The following is a 16,753-nucleotide window of genomic DNA, read 5'->3' on the forward strand; positions in this document are numbered from 1 at the left end:
AAGGATCAAACATTTGGGTGTGTTCTATCAACAGAATCTTCATTTCAGAAATCAAAGCCACTGTTATTTTTTTAAACTCCATTAATCAAATCTATCAAATTTTACTTAATGATGTAATGTAGGGGTAAAATTTGGAAATGTGCATTACACTGAAACAGTGTAAGCTATTCAGGATGTAATTTCATAGGGAAGAGCAGTGATTTAGTGACATTTTAGCGCCTTCAGTGACGGTAGAAACCAGTAGCGGAGATGTGTACAGCTACGGTTGATGTAAGACAGAGGGATGGCTTACTGGAATGCTTTACAGTCGGAGGAAGGTATTGTATGACATGCATTACAAAATAGCTGTCTCTCTCCAAATGATTTACTCTTGGGAGAACCCAAAGAAAATAAAGACCAAAAAATCCTTACATATTAGTCTGAGGAAAAAACCCAAACTTCAACCGTAAATCCATTTTATGAATGCAGACAATGACAGCAAAGTTCTGTTTTGCCGAGCACTCTGTCCGTGATCGCGAGAATCCTAGCTCTACTGTACTGCATCAAGTAAGTTCATAAAAATGCAGGAGAGCAGGTGTTTTGACAGTGCTTTTGGACTGTGACCTACGTACTGTACGGTGCATGCCATGCTCATGCATGACCGCAGTAAAACAGACGGGCATGGCGGACAGGTTTAATCCTGGGAATGGGGTGATTCAAGCACCTGGGTTCGTGAGTGCCCCTCAGGCCTGGATACAGATATGGCTGGGAACCTTCCTGGTAGTCGTCAAAAAACATTATCCCACGCTTCTGTGAACTAATAACACTTTATAAAATCTGGCACATACATTTGGATAATACCAGAATATTATGAAGTGTGTGTGTGCATGCGTGCATGTGCATAGCAGAGGAAATTGAGTAAATACGACCGTGTGTGTGTATAATGATAACATTTACTCATTAGTGCCTGTGTTCTGTTTGCAGAAGAGAACCTGGGCAGTTTCCCCCACCCCCAGCGATATGAAAACATGGCCAAATTGGCAAGAAGGAAAAGCCATTGAAAGGTAGCAAGTGGGAAAACATGAGGAACCTTGAGACTGAGGCGGGCGTCCCAGGAGGGGGCACACAGACGCCGTGCGCCGGGTCTAAATCTCTTTCAGATGGGCTCTTTGTTAGCGCTGCGCTGCATGCTCTGGGGTGGGGATCTGAGGGCCTGCCAGCGGGTCACCTGTCAGCCGGGGAGGGGGGGGTGGGGACTTCACTGAGGCCCATTTTTGGAGGGAAACGCTGACCCCGGGCCTTCCTCGTCCGTCCGCTGTAGTCCCCCAGGCTAAACGTCCACTCCCCTTTATGAATCAGGCTACTGTAAATCTGCAGCGGGTTTGTTCTTCATCTCCGATGTCAAGACAGTGGCTGCCGTTTTTCTATTTGAGAAGAACGGGGGCCTCTGCCCTCAAGTCTGGAGTCAAGACTTTTCAGTTGGGATGACACAGAAATTAAGAAATTAAAAATTTCATGACACTGTGACCTTTTATGTCTGGGTATGTGTATGTGGGTGTATGTATACATTCTTATATATGTGTGTGTATGTACAGTATTTGCATTTACTGAATGTACGTACACTGTGTCTGTAGCAGTGGGTCAGAGTCTTGAACGGGTTTAGCCTGAATGGGCATTATGAGCGCTAAGGAGCAACACTTACTCTTTATCATGTTTTTGTTTGCGTTCGCCTGCGTCTGCAGCTGCAGTTCCGTTCGCAGAGCGAGCGGTCTCGTCCGTTTTGCCGAAGGCTGACTGCGGCCCGTGTTTGCGTTGCTCATCCCGGCTCGGGAAACGAAAACAGCAGGCCGTAAAAGTTAAGAAATAAAGGTCAACCTCCTCATCATCCAGCAGGGAATATTCGGGGCGGGGCGGGGGGGGGAGCCTTTTCGGGGCCCATTTGAAGTTTCCCGGTGTATGGAATGTGCATTATCGCAGCCGGGCCTTAAGCGCCGCCGCGGCGTCCCCGGCGTTCGCGCGGTGCTCCTGTGCGTCCCGGGCCCGGTTTATGGAACCCTCGGGGGCCCGCTCTGATGTGGAATCGGCACCCGGCCTCGGGACCCGGGGCCCCCGCCTTCGGGGAGAGAGAGAGAGAGAGAAAGAGAGAGAGAGAGAGAGAGAGCGCGCTGAGCCGCTTTGAACTTGCCGGGGTCCGCGGTCTGGGTGGGGGTTAGCGGGTGGGGTGGGGTGGGGGGGGGGGTGATCCTCTCCCCAACCGAAAACGCGGGACAGTAAATCTAAGCCGCCGGCGGAGTATCGGTTTAAGTCTTATTTTGCAGCCCCGGCCGGGGTCTGGCAGGGGTCCAGGGCAGCTTTGCTGTTATTGATCTTGGCTGGGGCTGTTTGGTTTCCTAGCAGCGCGGTGGGTCCCCCCTCAGGACCCGTCTAGACCTGCTCTCTTCTGAACGGGGCCACCTGCTATGGAAGCTCAATACCGCCGGGCCCCGGGGGCCACGCAGAGGGGCGTCCAGACAGACGCTCGGCGAGCGCTCGGAACAAACGTACCGTTTTGGCAGCGGTGGGGCGGAGCCGGGGAGAGGAGTCCAGGTCTTTAATCTTGAACCTGCCGTTCCTTTCCTTTGCTGTTCAGCAGCTTAACCTGGTTTTATATTTCTGCAGATATTATGCAGCTTGAAGTGAAACTGTGTAAAATGTGCATGATGTCGCCTGCTTAATTCAGTGTAATGCAATGCAATCCCTGCATGTAAACAGTTACACTTACTATGCCTGGATGTGCATATAAAGTATGTTTGTCAACAAGCAGTTTGCTTTTAATGCTCACATTCTGCAGGTACATGTGGCATTAACAGGACATTCTACATTGCTGGAGATTGTAAATGCATTGTAAAGGTGTCTACAAGTAACTCATTGCTGTTATGCAATGTTATTATTGGTGTTTTTTATTCATTTCGCTGATGGCCTTATCCACAGGAGACTTACGATAGGCCACCACAGTGAGATACGTAATGTGCATGTTTCCAGAGCTTAAAGAGCAAGGGCTTAACCACAGAATAATGGGAAAAACAGCCAATGACAAAGTGTCAAGCTGGAGAAACAGCGCTGATATGTGCCATTCTGAGTGCCATCTCCAGCCAATCACAATGCTTGGAGTGCAGACCCAGAGTGCTTTGCTGTCCATCATGTGCACTGGGAATAGGAAAAATTAATGTTTAAACGGCGTCTGTGTAACGTTACACATTGTTGAAACTCGGGTTCGTGTTCTTTTTACTGTGATGGGAATCGGAACATGATTCATGTGACCGATGTCAGACGGGATAATTGGTCGTCTGGGATACCAAAGCGAGGTTCTCCCCGCTCTTTCGCTGACCCGGGTGCCGCTTGCTTGCTGGGAACGTAGGCTCGCAGACATGGCCCCGTAGATTCAATTGAGCCCAATTCAATTCCCTCTAATTCAATTCATTTATTAATGTCCCACAGCCCAGGAAATTCCCTGCATAGCGTGTACAGGATGGCAGACCAGGATGTTTTCAGGAAAGGGGGGATCAGGCTCAGTTGGGAGAGAGAGAGAGTGAACATAAATGTGTCATGTGATGCATTGGGCACCTTGAAAGCTGCTCTGAGGAAATCTGGAGCTGCAGGTTCGAATCCTTGGTGGAAACCTGCAGTGGTACGGCTGTGCTGCTGCTTCTTCACCGAAGGATGCACACACACTGGGTCTGTCTGCTTAGGAGACAATCAACCTATCAGACGGCATACCTCATTTTGGACGTAGTTTGGTGGAATTCATTAGATAGAAAGAGTCTGAACGGGAATACATTTCATGTAATTTACGTTACGTAGACCTTGTTAGACGGACGCACGACATGCTGGCGTTTCGGTCAGCTAATGCGACACGTCTGCTTCAGTCTGAATACCGAGAAGACTCTTTGACAAGGGCCTGTCTGTCTGCCTATCTGTCTGTCACTCTGTCTGTCTGAGGCTCACATGCCTATCACTCTTGCTCAAGCAGTCTGTTGTCCATTAAAATGTTATGTCTACACTCAATGACACCAACAAAAAAAAAGAAACGGTTTCTTTTTTGTGTTGTTGTTGTTGTCTTATCCATGGCTTTACCCTGTGGACATCATCAGTTGTAATAGTAAATCTGGCCCTGGTCAGACCCTATGATTCACAGTCTCAAGTCTAACAAGACCGAGGATTTTGGCTGGTGTACCTCTTCCATTTTATAATCTGAAAAACTGTTGGGTAAAGATATTTGAATTATTATTTTTATTATATAATCCCCATCCTGTTCTGAGGGCTAATCTAAGGTTTACCAAAATGAAAGTCTGTCTGTGTCTGTGATACAAATGTTATTTTTTGTGATCGCCATGTGTTCCTTGAGATATTATCCTAAGGAAAACCATCCAGGTCTTGAACAGAAAACACAAACCAATCTCAGGTATTATATGGTCAATTAAATAAAATTCTTATTTTAGTTTTATTATGTATTGTAGACCTATTTTATTTTTGACACTTAAAAGCTTAAAGGTCCAATTCTAGTTAACCATTTTTGGACCCTAATTGGACTCACCCGTTCATCACTGTTATCTCTAAATCTCCTAAGGAGCTATTAAAAGCCTCACTGGAATAGGGAGAATCCGTCCCCAAACCTAAGTAAACTAATCTTTAACTCCCCTCAACAAATATGATTCAATAGATTAGCATGACAATGGCTGTGTTGGTGTATAGTTATAGAGATAATTATAGAGATCATTTGCATGCTTTTCCGAGACAAATAAGCTATCAAAACCTCTCCACAAGTGCAGGCTTCCGCATTCTGAGTTTAGGGGGGGCGAAACTCCGTCGCCGTTTGTGAAACCGATCCGCTTTTTTTCGGCACGTGTAATCCGAGGGCTGAGAGCGCACGGCGGGGCCGCTCTTGTCGTAGATTAGCCCGGGCTAATTTTACGAGATTTCAAAGAGACGAAGGGGGCAAATCTTCCCGAATCAGATTTATCTTTGCGGGGGTCTGAAATACATCCAATTGACCCCGGCTGACCCCCTCCCCCCTTGAGCCTTGCTCTCTAAACCATCAGATGTAATAGTAATCTGGGAGGCCAAAGAGCAGCTGGACGCAGTCAGACCCCGCTCCCCGCTCCCCGCTCCCTGCCTCACACAGGCTGGCTTTAGATTAGCGTCGTCGCGAGACGACCGGCAGATCCGCGCTTTGTTGCATCAGCTGGGGAGACGTCTGAAGGGAGCGAGTCATGTCTGTGCCGTCAGTAATCACCCAACCCCCCCCACCACCACCACCACCACCACCCTACCGGCCCTCAACAGGGCTTCTTTGTAAAGCCAGGCCTCTCTCTTTGCCCCTACCCTCACATGGCTGCTTTTTTCGGGTTTAACTTGCGGGATTCCTGAACTAATTGGTATTTCCAGAACATGTTTATGGTGCAATTTAAGGGTGACTACAAAATTTTTTTTTCAAAATTAAAAATTGTGGGGGGAAAAAAGGCCCCCTGCCTCTCAAAGAAAATTTGGGGATTACGTATTTGTGGATTCAAATGTTTTTTTTTGTTTTTTTTCAACAATATTTTGGGGGTGTGCTTGGTTCAATTTCTTCTTATTGTGTTATTGTTTTAATTATTTATTTATTTTGAGGACATCAGTGGCTAAAATTTGCCTTGACAAGCGACACAGGGGGAATGTTGAGTTTAAGTGCCCCTGATTGGTTGTGCTTAAGCACAGCCGTCCCAGAATCCTCCTCTGCGCTTTGGGGGTGGGGGGTGGGGATGGATGTTTGAACAAGCATGAATACTGCAATGGTGGCCCGGCACCGCGTAGGTGGCAAGTCCGCGCCCAGTCAGGTGTCCATCTGGCCGCGGCCCCCGCGCGTTTTCCCATAAGGATTACTGGCCCCAGCGCAATGGGCCCTCTGTCATGGCTATTACATCACAAACCGGAGGCGCCATTGTTTGCGCCAGCTCTCGGTGTGACGCGGCCTCTCCTGAAAGGAGACCAAGCGGCGTCTCCGCGCTTTCGAAGGCCGGATTCAAGCGCGCACCCGCAGGGCGGAGCCTCGGCCCCGACGCAGCGCGGCTCGGCTCGGCTACGCGAGAAACAATAGCGGAGTCTGTCTTTTTTTTTGTGTCTGGCCACCGGCTCTTGAGACCCCTTGAAGGGGGTTAGCGGAGATCTTTGTCGGACAGCTGTTGCTAGGCAGAAGCCAACGTGTTGTGGGTGAGAGAGTAACTTTTTGACACAGACACACCTTTCACAGACATAATCAGCTTTCTCGGCTAAACAGATCCAGGCGTGGGGTCGAAATGACCTAGAAAAGGCTAGACTGGCTGACCTAGTGGTCATCCGAGAAGCCATCTGGCAGAGTCCCTGTGGGGCTTACCAGTACCACTGTCGCACACAGCCCTTACGCCAGTGGAACTGCGCTTAAGAGTTAATCCCAGAGAAACTGGTCTCTTCTGGATTGTGTGTGTGTGTGCGTGTGTGTGTGTGCGTGTGTGTGTGACTTTGCTCTGTACAGTGTTGAAAAATATTACTCTAATGTACAAATATTATTTTTGATGACAATGATTATGAATGGTTAAAGTGCAATTGAAACCCATTAGGAGACAATTAATATAAAGGGGAAATTGGTGACATTTAGAAACCTGGAATAGATTATTATTAGTGTGGGATGTGTCTTTTACACGATGAAGAAGAGAAGGGTGTGGCTGGATGATTGTTATGTATACCCAGAACCTAAGCAACAGATAATAATATCACAGAACACACATGCTCACCATTACGAGTGTCCACGGGATGGGCGGGGAAGGGGGTCCCTGCACCCCCCCACCCCCCTGCCCGGACCCCCTCTCATGTTTCCTGTATCACCTCTAAAATTGTACTTGCACAGTTTGTAAAGGTGCCAGAGGGCAGAGTGATTTGTGTGTCCGGATGAGCAGATCGTCTAGTCGGAGGGAGGGAGGGAGGGCGGGAGGGGTCGCCAGGGTGACAAGGGGGCGGGGGGTGGGCGGTTGTCGTGGTTTCCCTGTTTTGACTGGTGGCCGGCGCGGGCCCTCGTCCTCCAGAAGAGGTCCGGGGGGACAGACAGGCGAGCGCGGTCCCGGGGGGGGCAGCTCGTGTTACCCAGACGGATTTGTTAGCGTTGTTTGGGTCCGCTCGGCTTTCCGCGGGCCTCCAGGCTAACGCCGCCGAGGTGGCTTAATCTGTCATTAGACTCCTATAACTCTGGCTCCTGAGGAGGAGAGGAGAAATCAGGCTCCCCCCTCCACCCCCCACTCCACACATACACCATTTGGTGGGTTCCCCTCCCTCCATTCGGTAGCTCGTCCCAGATAAATCAGATATAAATACACCCCTTCCTGAATTTTAAAGGTGGACGCCTTGAACTGGCTAGGGCATGGCTGGGTCCTTCTCCAAACTGTGAACTTCTGTTCTGGGTTCACAACTTGGCATGTATGTTTGCACAATCTGACAAATCGGAAGCAAATCAGTAATGAAAACGGATATTTCTGCTGCAATTGCATGCCATAATAAAAAAAAGATTATTACATAATGGATAAATAAAGGGCTTTCTTAAAAAACAAACGTTTAGGACGTGAAAACGAAAAGGGGCCTTGTCAGTAGTCCAGTTGACCTTAACACTGTGCAGTCGTCAGACAGACATGAAGTAATATCAATGTCAAGGTTGTCTTGAGACTCCTTGTGGCCTTTGGCAGCGACCTCAGAGGCCACATGACAATTAGCCACGCCTCCCTGTCTGTGATGTCATAAAAACTATTCATATACCTTCCGAAAGATCAAACTGCCATTTCACACAGACATTATCTCAGAGTACACAGTAACAAACTGGAAATGGGGGGTGTTGTTGGTTAAAGATATAATAGTATGAATCACTTGGATGGTTTGTTTTGCAGAAGGGAAGTGAGACTACGAATGTGCGGCCCCTCATATGGCTGTATTTTGGATCTTATAGTCGTAAACTGCAACATTTGTGTTGCAAACCCAAGCAGACAGAAATGTGTTTGTCGTCAGACATGTTTCCTAACAGCTGGTTTTATTCCCCTCTCGTCACCAACACGTTAAAATAAATGAGCCATGGAATATGAAGTCGGAATGCGAAGCTTGTAATCAGCTGTTCCACCACAGTGTCCCCGAAGCCGGGAGTTCCTGCAACACGTTTTCTCATTACTGTAACTGCATTTGAACTGTTAGATTTTTTTCCCCGTCATCTCTTCATCATTGCGGCCACAGAGGCTTCTGTCATTTGTCTTTGCTTGGGCCTGTTAGCTTTGGCATTTTGCGTCTGGTGGCTTTGAGCAGCTGCTCGGATTGCTGCGCGCTGAGTTTTCCAACAGGCAGCCTGAATCTCTGGGGGCTGTCCATCTCACTCAGTTTCCCATTAAAGACACTCATTACTAAAGCCCCAAAACAAGAAAGGTCCCTCATTTGGGTCACCAAACAACACAACACCTTACTGCCTCTGTGTTTATTCTCTGTAACCATGTGAGTAGATTACCATACAAAGAGACCTCTCTAATTCAAGGGAGCCCTGACCTAGAGCAAGCAAATATATTCACATATTAAATATAAACTTAAGTCATATTTCAGCATTTAGCAGAAGCTCTTATCCACAGTGACTTATGCATAATACATGTTTACATTCAATCCATTTCTACAACTGAACATTGTTCAGGAGCAATTGAAATTGAGAACCTTGCATATGGGTACAATGGTAGTGCCACAGTTGAGAATCAAAAACCCAATATGTCAGTTCGATAAGCATTATACTACACTGCCACCCTTACAGGTCTGTGGTCCCCAGGATGGAAGAGCAGATAAAATTCAGAATTTGTTACAGGGCTTTTTCTCTCTCTTGTCTTCTAGATAAAAAAGTATTTTGAGCTGGAGCCACTGGCCCGGGGTAAAAGATGGCTTCTTGCAGGCAGCACTGTGGACAACATGGACGCCGTAAAGGAGAGTTTCAGCCAGCTGATCGGCCTTCTAGAGGAGAAGGAGACAGATCCGGGACGGATATGAGGTGGTTCTCCTGAAGGACAATAAAGGACTTTGACCCCCCACTCCCACCCCCTGTCTGGACTAATTACAATTAAATAAATGCTGGCTCTCTTCGTTGGTTGCATTTATATGGATGAGGGCATTTTTGTCTTAAAGCCATCTTCATCAAACAAGAAAAACAGAACGGCAAAAGCTGCTTCTCTATGGACAAGCAAATATCAAGTGCAGCTCGCGACTTCATCTAGAACCAAATGAATGACATTCCTAAAAAAGTGTTAAGTGTTATGTAACTTCTGCACTCATAAAAACACGTTTTCTTTTCCCTTGTGCCATTTTAGTGAAACAACGTGGCTGAACTGAAATGTAAGACGTTCATGGGCTCTTTGTTCTGTTGATAAATACTGTAGGTATGCGGTTTGTAAGTCTATTGCACAGTGCTACTGAGTACATAACATTGTATATCAAGGCATATAATATTGGTGCATACTGTGAGTTGAATGGAAAGCATGGCTGTCGAGTGTCAGTAATTTTGTGTTGAATGGGGGAATGTTTTAGTGTTACAAGTACGTAGTGTTAAGTCTTATGTCATTTACAAACATAAAGAAGAAAAAGAGCATTGAAAAATGTTGTTACAAATGCCGATGGTCTTGCTCTGAACTACTATACAAAGAAGAAACACATGCACCAAAAAGCACCTAGCATTACAGTACATGCTTGGGTGTGAGGGCGGGGATCGTAAAAGAACACCAGTGGAGCAATATTTAGGCAAGACAGGTCATCAAAGTGCATGTTGCTGCAGAGCACGAATGATAAAGCTATTCACATCTAAAAATGAATTCCTGAAAACAGCCGATAATAAAAATGGATTTTAAAAATTATGATTACCATCCCCATGTTCTTCTGGGCATTGAATGGAATTAGCTGGAACTGTCTGTCGATAGTCTGCTGTGTGATTGAATAGTTTTTTCATGAAACGAGGTAGGGGAAGCTCGGTATAGCTGTTAAGTGTCTTACTGTGAATAGAACAAATAAAAAATATTGAAGTCCAAATAAATGCCTTACATTAACTTGAGGCTGTATATCCACAAAAAAATAAGGAATTTTCTCATTAAATATATAACTGCAAGCGCACAGCATTGTGAAGAATTTTGGCACAGTTGCTCAGAATGTGACCTTTTGTCATGTCCAGAATTTGATTGAGATCCTTTTTTGCTGTCATGGTTGTTGGTGTTGCTGCTTTTGAATTTGAAACGCCCTCAAACACACCACAGTCTGAGGCATTTCACTACTGGGTGGAAGACAAACACTATCAATCAGTGGCCACGACAGCTGTCCCTGACAAGTCCCCATCTGACGCTATCATGCTTTCCAACTGTCGGAGAGGTCCCCTCCCTGTCTGACACCTCTGCCCACCGCCACCCAGCTCCCTTTGCCCGCGCTGCTGGCGAAAATTGTTGCCACTTCATTTTGACGCTGTGTTTTAGAATGTTTTGCGTAACGTCCTGCAAATGTAACATTTTGATTGCGTTTCATAATGTTTTGAGTAACATCTTGCCAATGTAACATTTTGACACTGTGTTTCAGAATGATTTGCGTAATGCCCTGCAAATGTAAAATTTTGATTCTGTGTTTCAGAATGTTTTATGTGCCACAAGTGTCTCCGAACGCTTCTGTACAGAAAAATGTTCAGCAATTCCTTAATTCTTCCCCTTACCCACTTTTTAGAGGATGCTCGTCATACTTTGTCATATTTATAGGATCTACCACATTTTATATCCTGTTAGCCAATTCAGCTGCCTTTTTATAATTCATTTATAATATTGAGAAATTTGTACATTTGTTACAGATTGTCATTTTAGTTTAAATGGTATGCATTTGTGCGTGTATTAGGAGGGGAAATGTATTCTAAATTCAGCAATTTACCTAAATTATTTGGTAACTACCAGTCAGTTACAAGTTTTGTGTATATGTGTGATCAATACATGCTGTTCACCATCCCTGAATGACAATAAAATATATGTACAGACCCACTGTCATTACTTTTCAAATGTTATCTGTTAGACTGAAATGTTGGATGTGGATGTGTCTCTTAACACATGCATCCCAGATGCATTAATGCATTTTAACACGTCATTTTAAATAATTTTATTCTGCTATGTGATCACATCTGTAATGACTTAACTGCACTTAATTTAAGTACGATATGTCAACAGTTTCCTCCATCCCACTTTTTTTTTTCCCCCATACAAAAAAAAGTATTTCTTTGACTCAGATACCATGTCTGAAGTGGCTGTTACAGTTTCCACATTTGAAAGTACAAGATCTCATATTGCCATTTTGGTTTTCAGCCATTTATTTTACATTAAATTCCCTGTGATTTCTCACAGTGCTCTGCTTTGTTTCGGTCCACTCACAGCACTTTGCTTTGCTCCGATCGTGGAAATGAGCACGTGATCTAAATTATATCTTTGCAGGCGGGAGGAGAAGGCTGTGGCCTTCTCGCCAACGTCCTGACTGCCATCTTCTCAAAGGCTGAGGGCCTCCAGACAGGAAACGGAGATAACCGTCTGTCACTACGGGCTTCTAATCCAATCGAATTGGTCCATTGGTAACATAAAGTTGGCCGGCAACTGAGACCGTAAAATATTGCGTTTAAGTGTAGACACTGAACTGATATTCAAGCAGATAGCCCATTTAAACTGATATATCTGCAGGAGATGGCTCTGTGTGAACATATAATGAATCACTTCACAATAGCAACTTTTACAATCTGGCCAAATGCATGGCTATATAATACAATGAGCAGAGACTGATAAGCGAGTGTTATCTTTTTGGGTCGGCCCAGACATCTTCTGTAAGAATCTCTTTTAGAGGACAAATGACCAGTTGTTTGATGGATAAATATTTTAAAAAGCACTTGACATATTGTATGCAAAGCGCATTTCAAGGAAGGTCATTTTTAAATGTACATGGGAAATGACACACTCAAATTGCTATAATTTGTAGAATTCTGAAACATGAATCGTGTGATAGTTTTGCCACCCAGAGCCATGTGATGGTAATTTTTTCTTGTCATGCAGTCTGTCAGCATGACTCTGCTACGCACCCTATTGCTTTGCCTTGAGTTTTCACCTAATCTGTTGCTCTGCAAACTGGCGTTTTCACCCCCAACAGAGAAACATTGTTTATCGTGTAAAAAACAAATGACATACATACACACACCCAGAGAAAATAAGGTTTTCCTTTAGGTGGAAGGATTATTATGCTAAGTGAGCTTTTGAACCTGTTGATTGGGCCTACCATGCTGGAAGGGCAACAGATGTTCTCTCTGACCACCAGCTGGTCCTTGTCATCCTGTTTACTATGATTTGGATCATTCTCCCCCTTACTTTCAAACTCTCCAAGTTAGGGTTCAACCCTCAGAGCTGAGATACAGTGCGATACAACTTACACAGTTCATGACCATGAGGAGGGAGGGGGGGCGAGGGTGGGTGTGGGGCTCAGTCCGCAAGAATCCTTTTTTTTTGGCATCTTAGGAAATTAGCTGGAGCCTTTGCGTCAGTTTTAGGTGTTTCCACACGTGTCAGTTGGCCTGCTTGTAAAATAAACATTACATGAAAGCTGGAGGTGATGTCAGCTGCAACAGAAATTTCAGGCTAGACCAAGAAATTCAAGAGCAATTTTAATAAGTGGTTCCAGCAAGGTGTTTGTGCCAAGCTAGATACGGTGTTAGCCAATATCAAATTTGATTTCATCATGTATTCAATGTTGTATACAAAAAGAACATTCTTTTTTAATGCTGTATATTTATCATATTTAAGCAACATTTTTTTCCATCTCTGCTTTGTATAAATTATATTGGCTAAAAACAATTAAACATTCTTAGATTTGTCTTAAAAAGCATAAATAAGTGGTCAGTATAAATTAAAATTGAGTTGTTTTTAAGCAGTGAGTTTCTTACTAAAAATACTAAATGATTTGTTTATTATCTTGTTGCAAGTTAAGAATTTTACAAATGACAGTGTAATTTGGCCAATAAATTGAGTATGAAGTTCCATGCTAATAAAAGTAATATTATCAGTGTGGGCATGCATTAAAAGAACATATTATTTAGTTTTTAAAACCCAAATACACATTGTTCAACAGTGAATATAAATTATCTGAGAGCATTAGCAACTTGTCTGGCATGCAGTAAGGTAAGATATTATTTCCCTAATATTTCTAACTATTTAAATAGGATTCAATTAAACTCAAGGAAGAAGTTCATTCACACGATCTGGAGGAGAGGAAGTCAACTGTTTCACTCGTTTTTAAAAGTTTGACTTTGCCTTTCGTGCCCTAAAAGTCTGTTGTTTTTACGTTAATCTGATTTTCAAATGCTCAGCTTTCCATAACTTCTAGGAGTCCATAATTGTCCCTCAGAACCTTTTCCCTGCACTAGTTTGCTGTGATCCGGCACCCTGTTTGTTCACAGAACTCTGGCCCGTCGTGACGAGTGATGACGAAGGTCTGGTTCCCTGGTGGCGGACACCTCAGGCACGTAGCCTAAAAGCAAACAAAAGCAAACTAAACCCAAACGTGTGACACAAGGGAACCCAGCCTCACTAATTAAGAAAAAATACAGCTTGTTTTCTTTGTTGTCCGACAGAGAACAACAGGGTCTGAAGAACATCTCTCTCTCTTTCACTCTGTCTCCACCCCCCGCTAAGAAAAAAAATAATAAAGAAAGCGTTTCGAAAGTTCATCCAGGGGTGGAGATTACAACCGTTGTGTCTTTAACCTAATGCAAGATCTGAACATTTCGTCAACTTCCAGTGTGGGATATTCCAGTCATTTACTGGTAGAGCATACAGGAATTACATGCAGGGTGGTAATACTGTCATTTCTGGTGTCTCTTCAAGCCAGAACAAAATTGTATCAACTCAGCTGGAAGAGGGGATGGAATATTAAATAATAAAGATTTATCTTTAGTTCTTTAGATCTACTATGATTGAACAGGGCTACAGAATATTATTGATTAGTTCAGTCGATTCCCTGATTCAGAGTTATTTACACTGTTTCGATATGTACTGAAACAATGCATGTTAAGTTCTGCTTTTAACCCCTTGAAGAGTAGATTTTCTGGAATTTTTTCTTATTTTTTTTTCTCTTCAGAATTCCAAGTCAGTGTTCCAGAACTCCAATAGTTTCAATTGCCTGTAGTGATTGTCACATCAGCGTTAGATGTTCAGTTAAGAACATTATAATCACATATTTGCAATCATACTGTAACAGTGCTGCAGCTCTACTCAAACTGTGCGGTCCGTTTGTGTTTCACAGCTTTCGTCCTTGTGTTGTGTTGTCACAAGTTGCAGGTGAAACTGGCCTCTTTCGGCTCATTTCCTGTGCCTCTGTTCCGGTGGGTTTATGCTTCCCCTCTTCCCCGTGCCCTCTGGTTCCACTTGAGCACTCTCCTTGTGAGGTTGGCGGGAGGTTAGCGTGTCTTTACTTGGGGACCCATGGTGTTTTGATTTTGAATCGTCTGGACCTACAGCACTGATTTATTTTCCCCATATGCTGGGAATTGACTGTTTACCTTTTTTTTTTTTTTTCTTATCCACTCCATGATTTTTTTTTTTTACATTCTTTCAATTTTGTCCAGTCGGATTCATATGCTTTCAGTTCTGGAGACTGGCACTGCTTTTTCTCACTCTGCAGCCCAGCAGTTATTGCAATAAGACTACACTTCAACCTGATCTACTAAGACCTTTAGCATACGCAAAACCTTACCACACGTGCAAAACTAACAACAGAACCAATGATTGGTGCAAAACAAATGACCTAATTAATCACTGGTCGTGCTATTGGTTTTTCGTGTGATAAAACAGCTTTAGACATACTTAGACCTTATGCTAAAGGTCTAAGTATATCAAGCCATTTGTAAGCACTTGGTGAAAAGCAGACTGCTGTTATCCAATTGACCAGAGGAGTCGCCCTTGAACCCAGCCTTCTCTTCTGAGGTGGCAGTACGCCAGCTACGTGCCTCTGTTTTGGGCTTCCATAGTCTATATACAGTGTATACAGTGTTTCAACAGGACATGCCACCCCAGCAACCACGGCGATGTCCTAGTTGGCTAGAAAACTTTAACTTTTCAATCAAATATAGCAATTTTAGACTGAGTATTCAACACATATATGTTCGCTGGGTCGCAGTTGTACCACATTTCGTCCGTCAGTAAAGTCTCTGATTTCTACAGTAAATTTTCAAAAATGATCATATTAAGATAAACTAAAATCAATACAAACAGGAGAAGCCGCAATCTAGGTTCCCTTCATTTGGCTGCTTGGTCAAAGTAGGGTAACCACACACACGTATTCAACCAAGCAACAGCTAATAAATCCCTTATTATCAGTGTAAATAATGAATTATTGCGTTATAGTCGGCTTTAAAGTAATGATCTTTCCGGGGGCCGTCGACCCGACTCAGTGAGTGAACTTCGCATCGAATCCAAACAATTTACAGCAGAGAGTATCCGTGATGACGACGCCATGTGGGACGCTTTTAACGATCAAATACAAATGTTTTAAGCGAATCCGAGGAAAGTAACTTTCCAAAGTGAAAATAAACATGCCGTTCCCAAGGATAAAAAGCACCTGTTTTCCCTAAAGAACTGAATCTTCATTGCATGTAATTAAATGCAACGTTGTTGGATGTGGAAACCACCCAAACCACATAAGATATTATTGCATAATATTGCTTTACTTCCAGCATTTAAAAACAAATAAATAAATAAATAAATAAATAAATAATCAGTAGATCCAATTGTTTGATGATCTGGGTCCAGTGATAAAATAACACTCAGGCTGATCTGAATCAATGGTATCAGGGAATACTAGATAGAACCAGGTTAACAAGTCGTCCAAGTAAAATATCAAAAACCTGTGTAGCCTAATCTCAAAAAAAATGTAATCTTTTGAAATATTGCACATCTTAATTACCTTGTTCACATAACTAGTGTTACTGTTACAGTTTTCTACTTGTGAAAACAAAGCACAGTGCTGCTATATACTGGGTGTCAGATATCAATGCTTCGCGCTTTGTTTTAAAGTAGATATTTGGTATTCATTCACAGCTGTCTTTAGAACGTTTCAACCTGCATAATATATATCCAAGGCCAATTTATACCTATTCCTGGGAATAGTTTTTTGACAAAACCACGTGACTACTCTCTCACAGGCCTTGACTTTAATGAAATAACTGAAACACTGAACATGTCACTGGTGGCATGAATGAGCTCTTGTATGAATAACTTGGCAGATGGTGAAGTAGCCGAAGGCGCATGGCCAAGCTAGGCTACTTGATTACTCTGTATCATCTATATAATGAAAATAACTCGCTAACATTCAAGACCTAGGGGTATTTTATATACACTTTACAACGGTAAAACGAATGTATGTATGATTTCAACAATTAACAGGATGTGTTCATTCGATTTTTTTCCTATCAGTTACAGTTTGAGATTTCAGGAGTTTTAAGTTCCCCTTTATTTCTCCGTGTACGGAAATGAATCCTCTCTTGAGTAAAGTGGAATTTCCCCTATATAATGTGTTTTCAGTGGCAGCTCATGGATGCATATCGCCCCCTTTCCGCCTTTACTAAATGGAATTGGTAATTGCATCTCTACTAGACCTGGTGAGCCTCGCAGCGCCAGCTCGACATGAGCGTCTGGCAAGATTTACCCATAAGGCCGTAGCCCGTTTGCCCCCCATA

At 43.6% G+C, this 16,753-nt stretch overlaps 1 protein-coding gene across 2 annotated transcripts in view; it reads left to right on the forward strand.

Annotated features, from left to right (window-relative positions):
* LOC118206461 (ADP-ribosylation factor-like protein 15) overlaps positions 1-9,880 on the forward strand; it is a 95,494-nt gene extending 85,614 nt beyond the window's left edge. For both annotated transcript variants that reach the window (XM_035379224.1, XM_035379225.1), the window contains exon 5: positions 8,872-9,880. In XM_035379224.1, the coding sequence (XP_035235115.1) occupies positions 8,872-9,024 (153 nt within the window). In that variant the 3' untranslated portion in view covers positions 9,025-9,880. The remainder of the gene's footprint in view (positions 1-8,871) is intronic.
* Positions 9,881-16,753: the final 6,873 nt, after the last annotated feature.

Source organism: Anguilla anguilla, chromosome 10, assembly GCF_013347855.1.
Source record: "Anguilla anguilla isolate fAngAng1 chromosome 10, fAngAng1.pri, whole genome shotgun sequence".
Taxonomy (NCBI): domain Eukaryota; kingdom Metazoa; phylum Chordata; class Actinopteri; order Anguilliformes; family Anguillidae; genus Anguilla; species Anguilla anguilla.